The 17,696-nt window shown below is 44.8% G+C and overlaps 1 protein-coding gene across 1 annotated transcript in view; it reads right to left on the minus strand.

Moving 5' to 3' along the window:
- Positions 1-15,487, minus strand: part of CCDC80 (coiled-coil domain containing 80) — a 35,838-nt gene extending 20,351 nt beyond the window's left edge. Inside the window, exons 1-3 of the mRNA XM_021692465.2 lie at positions 15,086-15,487; positions 12,746-14,652; positions 4,856-5,012 (exon numbers count right to left, since the gene is read on the minus strand). Of these exons, the coding sequence (XP_021548140.1) occupies positions 4,856-5,012; positions 12,746-14,641 (2,053 nt within the window). The 5' untranslated portion in view covers positions 14,642-14,652; positions 15,086-15,487. The remainder of the gene's footprint in view (positions 1-4,855; positions 5,013-12,745; positions 14,653-15,085) is intronic.
- Positions 15,488-17,696: the final 2,209 nt, after the last annotated feature.

Raw genomic sequence — 17,696 nt, forward strand, 5'->3', positions numbered from 1 at the left:
CTTCGGCTCAGCACATGATCCTAGGGTCCTGGGATCGAGTCCTACATCGGGATCCCTGCTCCACGGGAAGCCTGCTTCTCCCTCTCCCACTCTCCCCGCTTGTGTTCCCTCTCTCACTGTCTCTCTCTCTGTCAAATAAATAAATAAAATCCTAAAAAAAAAAAAGATAAATGAGAAATCATAAAGATACCTATGGGGCAGAGATTAATAAGGTATAGGGGTCAGGAATGGGTGTAATGCTTATCTGTGTATACCTTTCTATGTAGCTTTGACTTTGGAATCCAAAAAAATGCATCATCTCTTTAAGAAATTAAATAAAAACAAAAAGTACTTTGATGGAGTCATCACCTATCAAAAAATCTCCATTTTCAAGGCCTCTCCAATAAATCAACCCACTTTTTAAAATTCTCTGATGTTTACAGCTTCTCTAATGACTGCAATTGGAAGAGCTTAACCTTCCACCACATTCTTCAAGCACTGTTTTGTATGGTTGACTTATATCAGGTGCTTTTCGTCCCTTGATCATCAGGGGTTGATCTCGACACTGATGCACTTGAGAGGCAGGAGGTTGGTGAAATGGGATGACTGAACAAGCTGGGGGCAGGATCCCCAGCCTCCAGGGCACACAGTGATTGATAATCAGAGACTGAATAAACAGAGAGGGACACCCAGCCAGTGTCTGGAAATCGGATCCCTCACCCAGCCTGGCCTCCCAGCACAAGGGGGCAGCTGCCAGCCTTTGTCACCATGATGAAAGGAGGAGCTGGGGCAAAGGGTCAAATTTTCAGGTGCTCCTGAGGGGAAGTGACATTTCTGCATTGTTATGGAGCAGGCGAGGCTTGTCCATAAAAAACAATTCTCTTCCACAGGATCAGAGACAGAAAGAGAATGTTAGGCTGAAATGGAGTCTATCATTCTCACCTATAAAAGGTATTTTAGAAATTCACCCATGAATTTCTTACTCATATGACTACGGAATCACTTTTTCTCCTGTTGTCACATTCCAGCTGCATCCCCATCAACTTTCCACCTCATTTTTCATCGAATACCCTCAAACTTGTCTTCCTTCAAAGGAAGCTTTCAAAGAACTTCCTTTGCCCATAAAAATGTCTTGTATGTTCTAGCCCTTAAAAACTGGTGATTGAATATCACTGTCAAATAGTTTTCATCCCTGTATCTTGCTAAGAGAGAAACATGCCTGCCATGTTTTCCCTTTATTTCTCTTTCCGTTCTGCAGTAAAGCGCCTTTATTTTTTTTTAATTTATTTGAGAGAGAGAGAGAGCATGAGCAGAGCAGAGAGGCAGAGGGGGAGGGAGAAGGAGAAGCAGACTCCCCGCTGATGCAGGGCTCGCTCCCAGGATCCTGGGAGCATGACCTGAGCCAAAGGCAGACGCTTAACTGACTGAGCCACTCACGCATCCCAGTAAAGTGCCTTTAGCCAGCTACTTCTTCCTATCTGGCACACTTTGTCTATAATCCATCCTCTTCATATATACACCAATTTTTCTATCCAATTGATATTTTAAATACCACTAACTGAGAATGCTTTTATGTGCTATGTTTTTCTAAACTCTCATGTATAATATTAGCTTGGATGGCAAAACCAGATGGGTTTATTCTTCATTACAATTTGCTCAGGCAGAGTGACTTTCATTAGGCTAATGACTGAAATCTTTTTTTTTTTTTTTTTTTTTTATTGATTTATTTGACAGAGAGAGACACAGCGAGAGAGGGAACACAAGCAGGGGGAGTGGGAGAGGGAGAAGCAGGCTTCCCGCCGAGCAGGGAGCCCGATGCGGGGCTCGATCCCAGGACCCCGGGATCATGACCTGAGCCGAAGGCAGACGCCCAACGACTGAGCCACCCAGGCGCCCTAATGACTGAAATCTTAAGGTAAATTTCCTGATATTTGTAGGGCCATCATCTGTAGTCCATATACATTTAGCAAAATGGACCGACCAGCTGGTGAGTACAGCCTACAGTGTAGTTGGATGTGGGTCTCTCTTTTTAAGGCCCAGTAAAAGTCTGGAAGAGTAGAGAGTGCTTGATTTATTTTTAAGGAAAGTAAGGCCATCTGATAGATTTCCAGCTGAAAATCGGTCAAGGCTAGAGTTTGGTTCACTGAGTCCATGGTTCATGCCAATTCCTGTTTTCCCATGGCTGGCTCCCAGTCTTGGCTGAAAATTCTATGGCCTTTCCCATAAGGAGGGTAAGCTGGGACATAACACAAGGAGAGAAAGGCCTTCCAGGAATTAAATGAGGAACAAAATAGAAGGCCCCCCAGATCATGTCCAAGCTGCCATTCAGTGAGAGGCAAACACCCAATGCACAATACCTGACTTCCAATAGGGCAGGAAAAACCCCTCAGTGCCTCTACTGCTCATATTCAATCCAGATGTCTAAAAAACCAGCAGGATTAATGCTAAAAATTTGCCAAGGCAACACCAGATGCTTATAACAGTTGGGACCACATAGAGGCTGAAGCAGAACAGATAATGATTTTTCCAAACTTCTCCGAAATAAAGAATGAGGATTCTTTGGGCAACACATTTGACACTGGAAACACCTGGCAGGGGAGGACTTTCATCGCCAGCCAGCACCAGTTTCTGCACTGGATTGAATACCTACTTCCTCTCTAGACATCTGGATTGTAATTACGCTCACTGGCTCTTGCTACTATTTGGAAATCCAGAAACAAATGGTTGAATCTTGATTAAACACTAAATAGGTGGCTTTGCAGTCTTAGTCTTGTGGGCTTTGGTTTTATTACCAGGAGCAGTAATGCACCTGGTGACCTGGGAGGGCACTTGTGAGGGTTCCCTGTCAACGTTCTGTAATTAGCTGAAAGCAATTACAAGTGCTTTTTAATTATAGGTGCTCTAGTCCCTGTGACAGCTCAGAGCTCCAGATGCCTGCCAGAAAAAATGGTGATGATTGTGACCACATAATAGTATTCATTATATGGCAGATACTTATAGGCCTTATCTTACTAAATCCTCACCATAGCCCTTGAAATAGCTATCATTATTTTCTAGGCTGAAGCTTAGGAAGCAATTTGCCCAAAGTCACACAACAAAGAAGTTGGGAGCTGGTCTGTTTGACTCTAGAACTCGTTCTGTGTCTTCTGTTTGTACGATTATTGTTGTTGTTGTTAAGGGCTCTGTTGTTGTTCTCCCTCCCAAACATACACTCAGCACAGGGATGAATGTCCACAAACCAGTCACTGATCCCCAGTGTTTTATGATGGGACATTGGAAAGGATGGTATTTATTTGCCTTTGGAGCTAACTCAGGGGAAGGTGAGCTAATAAAAATAGAGAATGCATAACTGAAACTTCCTATCTGAATAAATTCTAGAGACCTGCTATATAATATTGTGTCTATAGTTATGACTGTAATACAATACTGTATCATGCAATTAAAAATTAGTTAAGAAGATTGGACTCAGGGCACCCAGGTGGCTCAGTTGGCTAGGCATCCTACTCTTGATTTCAGCTCAGGTCATGATCTCAGAGTTTTGAGATCGAAAACCATGTCAAGCTTTGTTCTGGGCATGGAGCTTGCTTAGGGTTCTCTCTCTCCCTCTGCCTCTGCCCCTCCCCATCTCTCTGTCTCACTCTTCAAAAAAAAAAAAAGGTTGGGATCACATGTTTTAACCACATTTTTTTTTTTTAAAGTAGGCTCCACACCTAGTGTAGAGCCCAACACAAGGCCTGAACTCATGACCCTGAGATCAAGACCTGATCTGGGACCAAGAGTCAGATGCTTAACCATCTGAGCCATCCAAGTGCCCCTTAACCACAATTTTTAAAATATGATTTAGAAGCTAGACAATATCCAAACCAAATTGGCATTATCATGACATAATTATGACTGCTATGTGTTCTATTGCATCAAGATCACACAACAGAAAAATCTGTGAGATAATGTGTTATATATATTGAAGTTAAATGTTAACTAATGGGGAAAATATGTTTTATATTCTTTCCGAGGAAATGTATTTTATGAAAAATATGCAGGATCTGCAAATGGTGAAATATGAAGAACTTTCGTTGTAGTTAAAAAATTTAAAAAGTAGAGAATGCATGAAGGGAAAAAGTTTTTTTGTTTTTTTTTAAATATAAAGCCCCAGAGATGTAATAATTATAAAAGAAACTGGGTGAGTCAGATCTGGGGCTTCTGACTGTGACCAAACTATTCACAGTAAGTCTTGCAACATTCCCATGAGAACTGCAAGGAGTTAGCTGCCCAGCGCTGAGCTGTATACCTCATGAGCCTCACACACACCATTAATATGAAAAATTGTGAAAACTCTACATTCAGCCAAATTCTGCAGCTCTCCAAAAGGACTTGGGTGCAATTCAGTCCATATTTTCACTAACTTTTCATTTAGCTGAACAGCCTTTCTCAGCCCTCCCCAGTCTTGCCAGAGTCAAGTGCCTCCAAGGGCCTGGCAGGTTCCCATCTGTGAGTGACTCACCTGCAGCATCAAGGTGGCAGGAAGATCAAACGATATTATTCACAGGTAAGAAGACTCTGGATCCAGAAGAAACTATCTACATACCTTTCTGGCTCTCCCACCACTGTATTACTTCTCCTGTTTTTCTCCGCCTCATTGACTTTCAAACCATAGGATGCTTGCATATTTTTTTCATTATAAAGTGCCAAAAACTTACACCAGAACCATCCAGAATAGTTACATAAAGAGGTAGGTAAACTGACCTTTGTTACCACAAGGAAAGAGCCCTCTGAATATCTGAATTTTCCTCTTAATTCCCCGCTGACCTCTCCCATAAAGTTTGTCTCACCTTAGGTACTAGAAAAACAATAATGTAATTAAAATGTTTAAGAGAACCTAGCTGAAAGTGGTCAATTTTCATGGTGCTGTTGTTGACAGGGCCAAAGATGGTGATCACGGAGATTTTCCGGGTGGCCATCTTGCAGAAACTTTCCAGATACTCATCTCGCTGCTGCACATACATGTTGTTCTCAGCCTTCGGAGCTGTGATCAGCTAGAGGTGGGAGGAGGCAAGCAAACATCAATTCACAGTGATAGTTGTACACAGAGGCAGAATCCAAAGGGCTAATTTGGAATAGAGGGCTGGCAGTGACTAATGCTAAAGTCAACTAAACTAAAGTGTTCTATTGAACAGTTAGCATAACTGGCACCAAAACAGTCCATTTGGAAAGGCCCCTGTTTTGTAATGGCTCCAAATACCTTAGAGTTTTCTATTCCCTCTAGTTATCTTTAGTACTAGTCTTCATGGGTCCTAGCTTTCTCATTAGTGAACTCTGCACAGGAATACTTATTTTTACAAGGCTGTTGTGGACATTACATGAATACTGGACATGTAATAATAGTGCAGTAAGTGCTATCCCCCTTCCTTCCTTTTGGTCTTTATTATCCTAATGGGCTGCTCTTGTGAACTGAGTGGTTACTACTTTTTTTTTTATGTCCCAAAGGGTTGAGAGAGCTTCATAGCCATTGTAACTTCAAATCCATGCATAGATTCTATTTCATTCTTACCATACTTCACTAGGCAACCTTGCAGAAAGTTTTTAGGATGGACCTTTGGCCTATGTTTTGTCACACAGAATATATTCATTGTCACACTGGGCCTGTACAGAGCTCGTGGTAGACTTCTTTGACACTGGAGTCTGCCCCAGCAAGATGGATTTTGCTCTTTCAGTTCAGCCTTCTGTAATTTAGGCCTGGCATTTTTCAATGAGCTCCTGTGTGTCTTTTAAGCTCACTGTGAACCCCAGACAGAGCAAAAGAAAGAGACGCTATAGTCACCAGAGTCATCTGGAAAAGCATATTTTATAACTTTGGATAAAAGGAGGATACCCTTCATTTTTAGGGCTCCTGTTGAATGCTCTAAGACTGTCTCAGTATTTCCATCTAACTGGATATAAAAGCTTTTCTACTTCCTTGATTATTTTTGGAGGCTTTTCCTGAGCCTTCTCCAATTTTACCAGGTTCTTCATGAGCAGAGACCAGAGCTAGGTACCACACCCCACGAGTGGGTGGGCATGGTGCTGTTCACCCTAGAGGTGGAAGAACGTGGAATTTCATTCTGATGATGAGCAGGTCTTTGTTGAGCTCTCTGACCTTAAATAGCTCACTAGGCTGTTGTCTGTATGAACACTGTCTATTCACCCTTTGCTAACTCATCACTGGGCTTAGAGACCAGCCTCTATACACTTTCTCAAACCTGACCACATTCAAATTTACCAGCCACTTTTCTACTTACCATCTAACCTTATAAAATATTTTTGAAATTTGTGGCTATTAGCTTGACATTTTTCAGAGGGCAAGTCTCCATGTTGTTATTGTTAATCTCTTCCAAACACTTTATCGAAATGGTTAATAAATCTGCTCCCAGCTTGATACTGCTATTTTTCCTTCTCTGTCAGAGATGTGTTTATTGTTTCCTGCAGGCTTTCCCTTTTAAAAATTCCCTGTGCTATACAAAATACTATCCCTTGTGGAAATCAAAATGTTCAAAAAGTTCAATAACTTTTGAGCGGAACATTAACGAAGATTTTTCTGGGATGAAGCTATTTTTTCCTCAGGTTATTATTTATTTAAGTGGTCATGATTTTGTTTATTTTTGATTTTGTGTTTATATGCCTGTTCAGATGGACAGGGTGGGTAGAACATGCTGATTTTAGAAATGTAATTTCCCAAGAGAAAAAATAATATTTTTCCAAATTTATTCATTGATTCATACTTAGCCTTAAAAAAAGATTTAAAGTGGCTATAAAAAGATACGGTAATAATATTTTTGCTTTGTTTGTTAGTTGTTAATTGGTTTTATGACATTTGAACATATTTCTTCAGGTTTTGATGGTGGCCCATATCTTGGAGCTTTATTTTCAGTTGGTATGTTTTAGGTTTTTCTTTCTGGCCATTCTTTGCTCACAAACACACTATTTTGAAATAAATGAATATTTAAGTGAAAGCACAAAGTAGCCAGAAACAAAGGGAAGATTTAGTGGTAATGATTTTGGATTCTCTTTTCTAAATGAAGGATATACCCAAATGAGAATATATTTAGAGGAGTCTCTAGGGCACAGCTGCCCATGTGCTAGATGACTGATAATTACCTGTCTTTGTAACTTCAAATCCATACATAGATTCTACTTCATTCTTATTATACTTTGCCATGGACCTTTACAGCCCACGGACAGACCATGATAGGACAGGATTTCAAGAGTCCTCACAGCTCCCTCTGGTCTGTTTCTCCCTCTTGTGAATAACAGAACTTCAGACAACACAGAATCATACAGAACCTCATCCTCCCCTGCCTGGCAGCTTCTCTCAGTACCTCTGAACACAGTAGCCTTAGGCCATTCGATACCCAGTGGGAATCAACATAAATAAATAAAGAGCCCTGATGTTTATTTTCACCTCAGGACCTGTGCCCTGGGATGCCTTAACCTACCCGTGAGGTGACATTTATTTTGCATGACTCACTTCCTCCCTCCACAACCTGGCCCCAGGCTCTCGCTTGCTAACCTTTCCTCCTATTCCTCCCTTACATGACCTCTTCCCTCTGTAGCCAGACTCGTCTCCATTATGAAATGAAAGGAATCTGAGCAGAGGGGCACAGAGAAAGGGTGAGTGTAGTCAAGGTGGGAGGGACTGCATTTGCTCCTCATTCAACGCTGGCTACCTTGTAGCCTCAACAAGGCCACTTAACTTTCTGAACCTTGGCTTTTGCATCTTTAAAATGGAACAACTTTCCTGACAATCGTAGTGAGAATCAGGGGGGGAAAAAAAAAAAAGTATATGTACCGGCTGTGTGCACACAAGCACCATATGTGTATGTTGCCTCTGAAGAGTTGACTCTCATTCCTTCCCTTGTCTTGGCCCCTATCACCCCTTTCACCTAGAAAGCTCTCCCCTACCCTCCACCTTAACTGCATGCAAGCAGTCTTCAAACGCAGCATCCTCCTTAACATCCTTCCTAGCCCACGATGGTCACTTTCTCCTTTTAATTGCTGTTCAAATACTGGCCGATGTTCCTCAGTTTCCATAGATCACTCCAGCCAGAGGAGAGGAGGAGTGGTCCCCTGCTTAGGAATGTCTAGATGCCATCCACGAACCAGCTGCTAAAGACCCCTCTTCCCTTGCATTTAATCTGTTGCTCGAGCTTGCATCAGGGACAGTAGAGGAGGTTGATCACATGAACATATTTCAGCCACTCTTTCCCTGTGTGCTGACACCTCCGTCCCATTCGTTGTCGAGTTTGGCAGTATTTTCAACGGTGTTTCAAATGGTAACCGTGTCCAATCCTCTCTTCCTAAAAAGAGTATCCTAGAACTTCTCAGTAAACATTATTGTCTGACACTTGGCCTCCTTCCAGTTTGGCGGTGATAAATCAGGGCATGTATCATGGATTCAGAATTGTGTTGTGGTTATTTTTTAATGTTTCTATTCCAACTGGTGTGTTGGCACAAGGAGCCTCAGAATATAATGAAGTCTGTTTGCATAAGTAAAGGGAGCAAACAAGAATGGGAAGATGCTAGGGGGAAGATATTTTAAGTCTCAGCTTATTCTAAGCACTGTGTTAAGCTCAAAACACTGGATTTTTACAGGATTCTGAAAAATAACATCCAAGCTAGTAGTACACCTTAGTAAAGCAGAGCTTTATAGCCCTTTCTAAAATTAAACCAAATAAGTAGATTGTTGTCCCAATATCCAAAGTTCTGAGGTAGGGTTAAAAGTAAGAACCTGGTTGAATTATAGGAAATTCAGTCTCCAGGTGCTTAAACTTGATCTTGAGTCTATGTAATTCCACGTTATGAGGACTCTTGCTAGCTGACAAGTAGGTACATCTCAGGGCACAAAATGATGGCTTTTCAGCTCTACTCCATATAGTCCATCGTTTTAGCGATAAACGGCTTTTCTCTATTCTTACTGTTGTCAGCCCCAAACTGACACCAACCAGTCGGAGGGGTTAAGTCAACTGGGATTCAATCTATTGTTCTCGACTGACCCCCAGGCAAGCCGGAGGGCTCAGGTGCAGAGAACCAGCTGGTCATCAAGGTCGGAAACTCTACACTGTTGCTTAGCACAAAATGTTGACAATTGATAGACCTTACCATTTATCTGAGTAATTTAAGGTTAAAAGTGAATTTTAAAACATCTGTATTGATTAACAGGATGATTTCTCAGTTTCTCCTTCACTTTCTGGCATATGCCCATTGAAGGCTCACACCCATAGGATGCAGAATGGGGGGAGTGGCTGGAGTATGGATTTTAAAATCAAACGGACCCAAGTTCTAATTCTGACTTGGCCATGTATTAGCTGCACACCTTGGGAAACTTCTCAATTTCTCTAAGCTTCTTTCCTTGACTGTGTAGTGGAGTTAATGAGTCCCTCTTCATGGGGTTGTTATGACAGTTAAACCACACAGCTTTGGCAAAGCACCTTGCAGGATGTGCCTTTTTCTGTTTATAGGCTGAGAGGAAGGGGGTTTGAAGGACTGACCTCTGGCCTCAGAATAGGACACCTGGTTCTACCTGTAGGTCCTTGGAAGGCCCCTTGGATGCTGTTCACCATGGTGGCCATTGTTTCTCTAAAAAATGGATTAAGTAGCGGTTACATGGTGTTTTCACATCTAAAGAATGATACAGATAAATGTGAAGCCCTGGGGGTTTATGATACATCGTAGCTGGTTACTGAGAAACTGCAAAGAGGAGCTAAAAGTCCGGCATGACTTCTTGGAATGTAACCTCCTTTCAGTTTGAACACACTGGGTTCGGTTGAGGCCAGTTGGAGGTATATGTTGTCAGCCCCCCTTTTACAGCTTGGAGGATGTTAAGCCTTAATGAATATTAATTGAATCGTGGCACTCCCTGAATAACATCAGCATGTATAGTAGGAAAAAATGAGTGGAAAAAAGATAAAAGGCACCAACCAGCTCTTTCACCCAGAAACCCAAGTCTCCTCTCTGCCTGGTGAAACAGATTTCTTTTCTCTCCATCTTTTGATATTATATCATGTTTACTTCATCTTGTCTTTTCTAATCCATTCCTATTTTAGATATTATCTCTTTAGGAAATACATTTCTGATATGATCATCAGCTGGGCACATGTGGGATGGCGAGACTGAACTGCCTCTTGTTGGTACTTCCTTCCTAATAACAAACTTGGTTCTCTCGCCAGCCCCAGAGAGCAATGCTGCCATGAACCATCCCAGCTGGTTTCTGGCTTGCCTCACATGACATCAGCAGAGGCTGTCGTTTGAATTTCATTTGCTAGAAATTTATGATCAGGGATACTGTTTAAAGCAGAAAATACCAAGCTGGGCTTTCAAATCCCTGACTAAGGGAGTAGAGTGAAAGGGGAGAAATGAAAGGCATGACTAATATCAGGGATAGAGTATGAAAACCTCTTTCTTTGCACTCACAAACCAGGGGTAATGGAAGTATTTGCCAGATGGGTGCACAATTACAATCCTGACATTTTACCCATGATTATTTTCCCCCTGCTTAAAACCTGCCCATGAAGAACACTTCACCCGCCCTGTTGGCTAAATGGCCAGGGTTGGGTGATGTGCTTTAACAGGCTGGACAAAGTCCTGGGTCCTCGGGAGGGCCACAGTGCGCGAAGGCTTGCCTACACCTCAAAGGGAGCAGTTGGCTCCCTTAGGTTCTGTAACAAACATTTAAGTACCAGGTAGAATTAATTCTCCTCTGAAATGAATGGTTCTTTTGGCTCCGACTAAAATATTCTCATTTAAATTTATGTACTCTAAAAATAACCAAGTAGCTGTTAAACTACTCTAGCAGACAGCCAATCCTCTGCTAACTAAGTTATATACTTTAAGGCTCTGGTTAAAAATGACTAAAATATACAAAAAATGCATAACAACACACACACACACAAACCTGTAGAATCAGTGAAAACTTACGTTTTGTTCTAATGCATAGGGGCACCATTGTGGAACAGCTGAGAGAATTTTGGGACATGCCCACCCATGATAAACACCACCAGGGACTCTGCTCTGAGTAACATTTCAAATACATACTTAAACTTTTTGAAACCGCTAAAGATAAATGGACACCAGAACCTCTCTGCTCAGATCAGTAATCCAAATTTAGACCAGATTGGAAAAACTAAAAGCCCCTTTGAGAGACGCCTTGAGAGAAGAGTGCCTATCTCTTCGGGTGGGGATAATGCAGGGTGCAGTCACCTCATGCCTTTAGTAGGACAAACTCTGTCCTCAGTGGCATGAGCTGTCTCCTTCCCACCCATGTATCTGAAAAAAATCCTTCCTCACTCACACTGCCTGACATTAATTTACTGATCCTTTTCTCTGAAGTGATGTACTGTACCTTCTCCTCCTTGACAGCCTGGAGTAAAATGACAGCATTAAGAAGGGGTAGAAATCTTGGCACAGCCCTAAAAGAGGGGGCAAGGAGACATGAAGAGGGGAAGAAGGAACCATTCTCACACGGCTGATGAGAACTGCCCTTACATTTAAGGTGGGGTTTCTTTCTGCCCAAAGGCTTCCTTTGGCTTGACTAGATTCTTTAATTATTCTTGGGATGGAGGCTAGTAATGGGGCCAAAAGAGAGAGCTCCTGAGATGGACCTTGACTTACTCTGTATCAGTGGCTTCAGAAACACAGGCAAAGTGGGAGCAAGACTTGCTTGTCTCCTTTCTCTCTCTCTCTCTCTCTCTCTCTCACACACACACACACACACACACAGGCACTCATTTGACAGAGGCTCAGGAGAAACTGACATCTGTCTCTAGCATTTTGGAAATTGGAACAATTAACCCAGTTCCCCACGCTGTCTTTTTGGCCTCTTACTGTGAGTTGGGCAGTGATGGGGGAGGCAGTCTTTAAGGGGAGAAGACTTCAACCAGCTGGTTTTAAAGTATTCGTGAGGGGGCGCCTGGGTGGCTCAGTTGTTAAGCGTCTGCCTTCGGCTCAGGTCATGATCCCAGGGTCCTAGGATCGAGCCCCACATTGGGCTCCCTGCTCGGCGGGAAGCCTGCTTCTCCCTCTCCCACTCCCCCTGCTTGTGTTCCCTCTCTCGCTGTGTCTCTCTCTGTCAAATAAATAAAATCTTAAAAAAAAAAAAAAAAGTATTCGTGAGGGTCACGCCAACAAGGACCCTTCCCCACTCCCAGTCATACCCACTCCCCAACCAGGCTGCTTTCCTTTCCTTTTTGAGGCTTCCACTCTGATAGAGACCTAATTAGGAGAAAAAGGAGAAACTTTACCATTTCCCCATACACATGCTTCTAGTTCCTAAGCTCATGAAGAGATACATCCTCTTCCTAAGTTGTGACCAGAGTCAGTGCATGCCATTTTAGGAACTCCTTTGTTCTTCTTTTATTCTTTGAACTTGGTAAAAGGGAGCTCTTACCCAGAACTATCCGTTGGAAGAGAGCTAAGGATGGGGGATGGGTACTGACAAGTTTGGAAAAAGCTGTGCATAGAGGCTTCCCTGGGCTTATGTCTAAGGGCTCCCGGCCATTGAGTCTGGACCTCAGGGCCACGAACCTGTGTGGACAGAGTATGGTTCATAGAGCACTAAACCAAAAGGAGCTACTGGCCTAGCTGCCCTTTCTGGATGAACCTCCTGATCTTCTTGACATGGCACGGATTCAGCCACAGTCTGCCATCCAGCAACATGATTGTAGAAAAATAACGTAAAGCAAACATTACCATGCCCTGCCTCAGCCCACAGAACAATGCTGCGGAGAAGATTACTTACAAGAAGCCTTCGTTTGCCTTCAAAGGACCCCAGCAGATTGGTCACCGACTTCCTGGGACTCTGAGCGAAGTGTTTGGTGGTGGGTTTCAGGTAGCCCTCCTGCTCTGTTTTCCCCGCTTTTTTCTTCTTGCTCTTCTCTTTCTCCTGCCTGCTCTTTTTCTCAGCCTTCTCCTTCTTCACCTGCCTTTCACTCTTGAGTAACTTGTCTGCTTTCTCATTTTTCACCTTTTTTTTCTTCTCCTTCTCAGGTTTCTCAAGCTTTTCATGCTTTTTCGATTCCTTTGCTTTTTGGGGGGGAATATTCCCCACCTGCAACTCCTCCTCCAGATGAGAGGCAGTAGGCCTGCTGAGGTCATACTTACTCTCATACTCATTGCTAAGAATTTTGTCCTGGGCTTTCTTTTTGGGAGGTTTCCCCTTGGCTGGCTTGTGAGGACCTGGCACCACATTTGGGTCCCGGTGGCCGTGCTCCCGCCTGTCTGTGCGGTTGTCCCGGAAACGTCCCGCGCCCGCCCTAGTGCTGTGCTCTGAGATGGTGGTGGGAGGGGCAGCCGTGAAGCTCTCGAAGCCGGTGGCCTTGCCGGGCCTCCTCGTGGTCTGCAGGCTCTCCCTGTGCTGCTCCTTCCTGGGCTGAGGGTAGAGATTCTCTGAGGCCCCGGGCTCCCTGGCAGGGGCCCCCTCTGCCGTTGCGAGGGGCCTATGGGCATCTGAGGAGGGATGCGCCCTGGGGGTCCAGGGCTTCTGGGTGGTGGGAAAGGCCGTGGTGGTTGTCAGTCTTGCAGCTGCAGTTACCACCCGAGAGGTGGCCCGGGTCACGGTTGGGACTGCAGCAGGAGGCAGGGTGGTGGCCCTTGGGGTTGGAGGAGGCGGGGGAGGGGCGGCCGTGGTGGCGGCCGGCTTTCTCAGCACCTTCACCCGACTCTCTCTGGTCGGTGGGACTTGGGCTCTCCTCTGGTCGTCCTTTCTCTTCTCACTGCTCACGACCGGCTTTCCTGCCCCTCCGCCATTGTTCCCCTCCGCCACCACCTGGCCCTCGACCCCAGAGGCCTTACATTTTTGGACAAAACCCTTCTGCCTGATTTTCTCTATCCTGCGGATGGGGCCTTGGTCGATGATCTCATACAGGGCCTCCAGCCTGACGGGATAGGGATAGCGCTCCTCCACCTGCAACGTCTTCTTCAGCAGCACCATGCCAAACTTCCCCTTCTCCAGCTTCAAGAAGCTCATCAGCTTTGGGATGAGGTTAGGGTCCAGGGGCTGCTCCAGGACCCGGCCCTCACTGGTGATCCTCCGCACCTTGCCTCCTTCCTCGCCTGCCTGGTGGAACAGCACAATCTGCTGGATGTGCCTCTCCGCCAGCTCGCAGTACACATCGTCCTTCAGGAGGCTCATCATGAGCCGGTAGTAGCCCTCCGAGGCGTGAGGGGCCGAGATGACCCAGACCCTATTCTTCCCTGCAAAGCTGGCAAGGATGTTGGGAGAACTGGACCCAGAGGGGAAACGCAACATTCTTGAGCGAGCTGAGGACCCCTCATCTCGGATCATGTCACGGGGAGAGCTCGGGGCTACTGGTCTCTGCTTGGGTCGCACTGGGGCCCCACTGATGTGCTGTGGGGCTGGCGGCGTGGTTGTCGCGGGAGCTACTCTCAACACCGGCACACTCCTCCTTCTCTGGAGAGGCGGAAGGTTTGCTTCTTCCAGAGTGCTTCTCTCAATTCCCTGAGACCTCCCCGTGTGCCTCAGAAGCCGAGCTGGCCTTCTGCTGGCTGGGGAAACCAGAGGTGCTTTCCGCCCTCCGTGGCTCCCCCTGTTCATGGCAGGGAGGTGGGGTTCTGAACCACACACCAGCCACATTGCCAACAGCATGGTAAAACTGAGTCCCATTCTCCATGTCATTGTGCAATCCACTTTGAAAGGCAGCAGGGTCAAAAGACAGAAAGGGAGAGGGGGAATGGAAAAAAGAAAAAAGAAAAAGAAGAAAATCATTTAATTGCAAACAGAACTGGGCATTTTCTCTTTCTCTGTCTTGGCCAAGGGGGTGGGGGAAGGGGTGGTGAAAGAAGAAGCAAGGAGGTCAGGGAATGGGAAAAAAGGATGCGATCCTGTTGCTTTTAAACCCCTGTAATTTGTTAGTGCTTAACAGAGACAGTTACATTAAGCAGGAAACCCAGCTCCGTTCCCCATTCAGCGTGCTTGCCCTGTTTCCACCCGGTTCTCTGATGCTCCAGAGAAAAGGCACACTGAGCATATTAATTATGACAACATTCCTGTTTCATTTCTTCAAATGAGCAACCAAGAAACAAACAAACACACCAAAGACAGCAAGGATTACACACTTACATCGTGGCTCATGGAGATGGAATGCAGAGGGTTTAAAAGGCAATCTGAAGTGTGGGTCCCAGGACAGTTTCCTAGATGAAATACTTTTCCTCCCAAGCCTCGTTCTCCTTCGCCCGGCTGAGCAGTACAAAGGGGGGGGTGTGCTGCCGCTCCGGCTCCCAAAGGCGCCACGGACCCACAGCCTGTCCTGACCTGAGGGCCGAGCTGCTTTCTTCTTTCCTCTGGCTGTCTTCTCACCTTCTTGACAAGTAGGATGAGGGGAAAGGAGCTGTCCTTGTGAGTCTTTGCATCTCCATTTGTCTGTAGTTTCTGCTCGTGTGTCTGTGTGTGCCAGTGCCTGTGCCGACAACACAGGGCACCCCTGAAAGTGAAGTCCCAGCTCTCCCTGAATCTTGCTCTTTCTCTCTTTAGAGTTCCAGGATCCTTCTTATCACCCTTTCCCCCACAGTCTGGCTGAGTCCCTTTGTTTCCAAGCCTGAAAGCACTGGGATTAATATGTTTTCCAGGCTGAGGGAAAACACAGGAATGTGATGTTGAAAAAGGACTTTTTTCTTTTCCTGTTCTTCTCCCCTCCTTTATTTCTCCCCACCTTTTTTTTTTTTTTTCCTCCTCTTTTCCTTCTCCTTCTTTTTCTTCTTCCTCTTGCCTGGACCCGGTCCCAGAAATGCCAGGACAACCTCAGTTTTGATCCAAACCAAACTCAAACAACAGCAGCCGCTGGAAATCAAGGAAACTTCACTAAGAATTTAACAGATCAGCAAAACACCACCTCCTTCCCACTTCAGCACATTGAGAGTGGACTCGGTGGGGAAGGAGAGGGCTGTTCTTTGGGGTGGGGGAAAAGTTTTGAAACACTACACATCATCATAAATCACTTTAGAATAGGATGGCTGAGGACTTAACCCCTTCCATACCAAGGAATCAGGATACTTTCCCTTCCTGTCTGGACTCACACTGCACGTCGGGAAGGGAAAATTCTCAGATTTCTGCGTCTGGCTGCTTGGTTTTCCTAGGGACAGATACTCATTTGGGTCAGGGTGCTTGGCTGTACATCCATGGACAGTATATATATATTTCTAGTTCCGTGTGTATATTTTTATCTCTTTCTCCCTGTTTTATGTGTTTAGTTTGAGGTTGGAAAAGCCCATGGAAAACATGACTGGATTGTTTTTATTTTATGCTAATTGGGGATCATATTACTGAGTTCTTGTTCCTCGTTTTCTCTTTGGCCTGGAAGGAAGTTGGGAAAAGGTTAGAAATGGCAGGCGGTGGTTGCTGTTCCCCTGAGACTGTGGCTGGTCATTACATCAGGGGAAGGGCATTATGACCTCCAGCCCTGGGCTCTGGCTAGAGATGGTAGGCTAGGGGCTTCCTCGGAGGACATGAGTGTGTGAGAGGGTATGGGGAGAAGTGCAGGACTGTGCTCTCCAGAGGCTGCAGGAGTCTGGAGGGTTTTAGGCAATCCTTAGAAGTCACCAGATCAGGTTCCAAAGGGGAGACTGAGGCAGCTGTGTGTATCCACCTCCTGGGTCTGCCATGGGCATTCAGCTTTTGGTGGTGAGAGTACGTGTCTCAGGGTATACAGATATTTCTTCTAGTCTCTGAAAAAATATCATTCAGTCGGTATTAATTGCCACAGACAGTGGTGAACCAGGATTCTCAGAAGGCTGCTTCAAGTTAGTCCATGTTAGTGGCTACTCTCATTGGCTAAAACCTAGTTCCTAATTGCTACTCCTTGATCAGCCCCATCTCTGACTGGTCACATTTACCTTTCCTTCACATAAGATCCCAGCACTGAATGAAAGACCTGTAGGGGGAGTAGTGTAGGCTTCTCAGCCCACCGCTTGAAGACCAAGGGGTGCCAAGAGGAAGGGCTCTCCTGTGGAGCCCTTTCTGACACTTGTGAGTACAGTAACAAAGGTGGACTTCAGACAGAGACCCTCGGTCCGCTGGAGTCGGAGAAGACATCCCCTTTCATGGGTTCACTTGTTCAGTTGATCAAATAAATGCCTTCTGCTAAGTTGGACAGTCCTAGATATTATTTCCTTTCTCACATCATAATGTGTTCTACGCTATCCTTTACTGAGCCTTCTTCTTTCCTTCTCTTTTCCTTTTGTCTTTTCCCTATTAATAACACTACCATTTATTGAGCATTTTCACGTGCATCTCTGGGCTTGGTGCTTTCATATATTCCTTTATCTATCCCTCACAGCATCTCTTTGAGATAGGTGGAATGATGCCCATTTTACAGATGAACGTATTGAAGCTTACTAAGTTTAAATAAATTGCCTACCATCACACAAATCGTAAGTGGTAGCTCCGAAATTTGAGCCCAGGTTTAGAACTACCTAGAAAGCATGTTATCCTGTCCCCATCTTTCATTTTCTCTCCATGTCCTCTTTTTTCTCTTCTTTAAACTCCTTTTTTGTGTTTCTAGTATTCACAGAGAAATATTATTTGTTTGTTCAACCAGAGGACTTATAATTTTAGAGTCCTACTCTCTGGAATAACTGCATAACAGTACTTTTTGCCTTTCTTAAGAGGTCCTTAAAGTCTTTTATCCTTTTCCTTAAATATCCCATGACTTCCACCAACCTGCTAATGATGTGTA

Source organism: Neomonachus schauinslandi, chromosome 1 (assembly GCF_002201575.2).
Source record: "Neomonachus schauinslandi chromosome 1, ASM220157v2, whole genome shotgun sequence".
Taxonomy (NCBI): domain Eukaryota; kingdom Metazoa; phylum Chordata; class Mammalia; order Carnivora; family Phocidae; genus Neomonachus; species Neomonachus schauinslandi.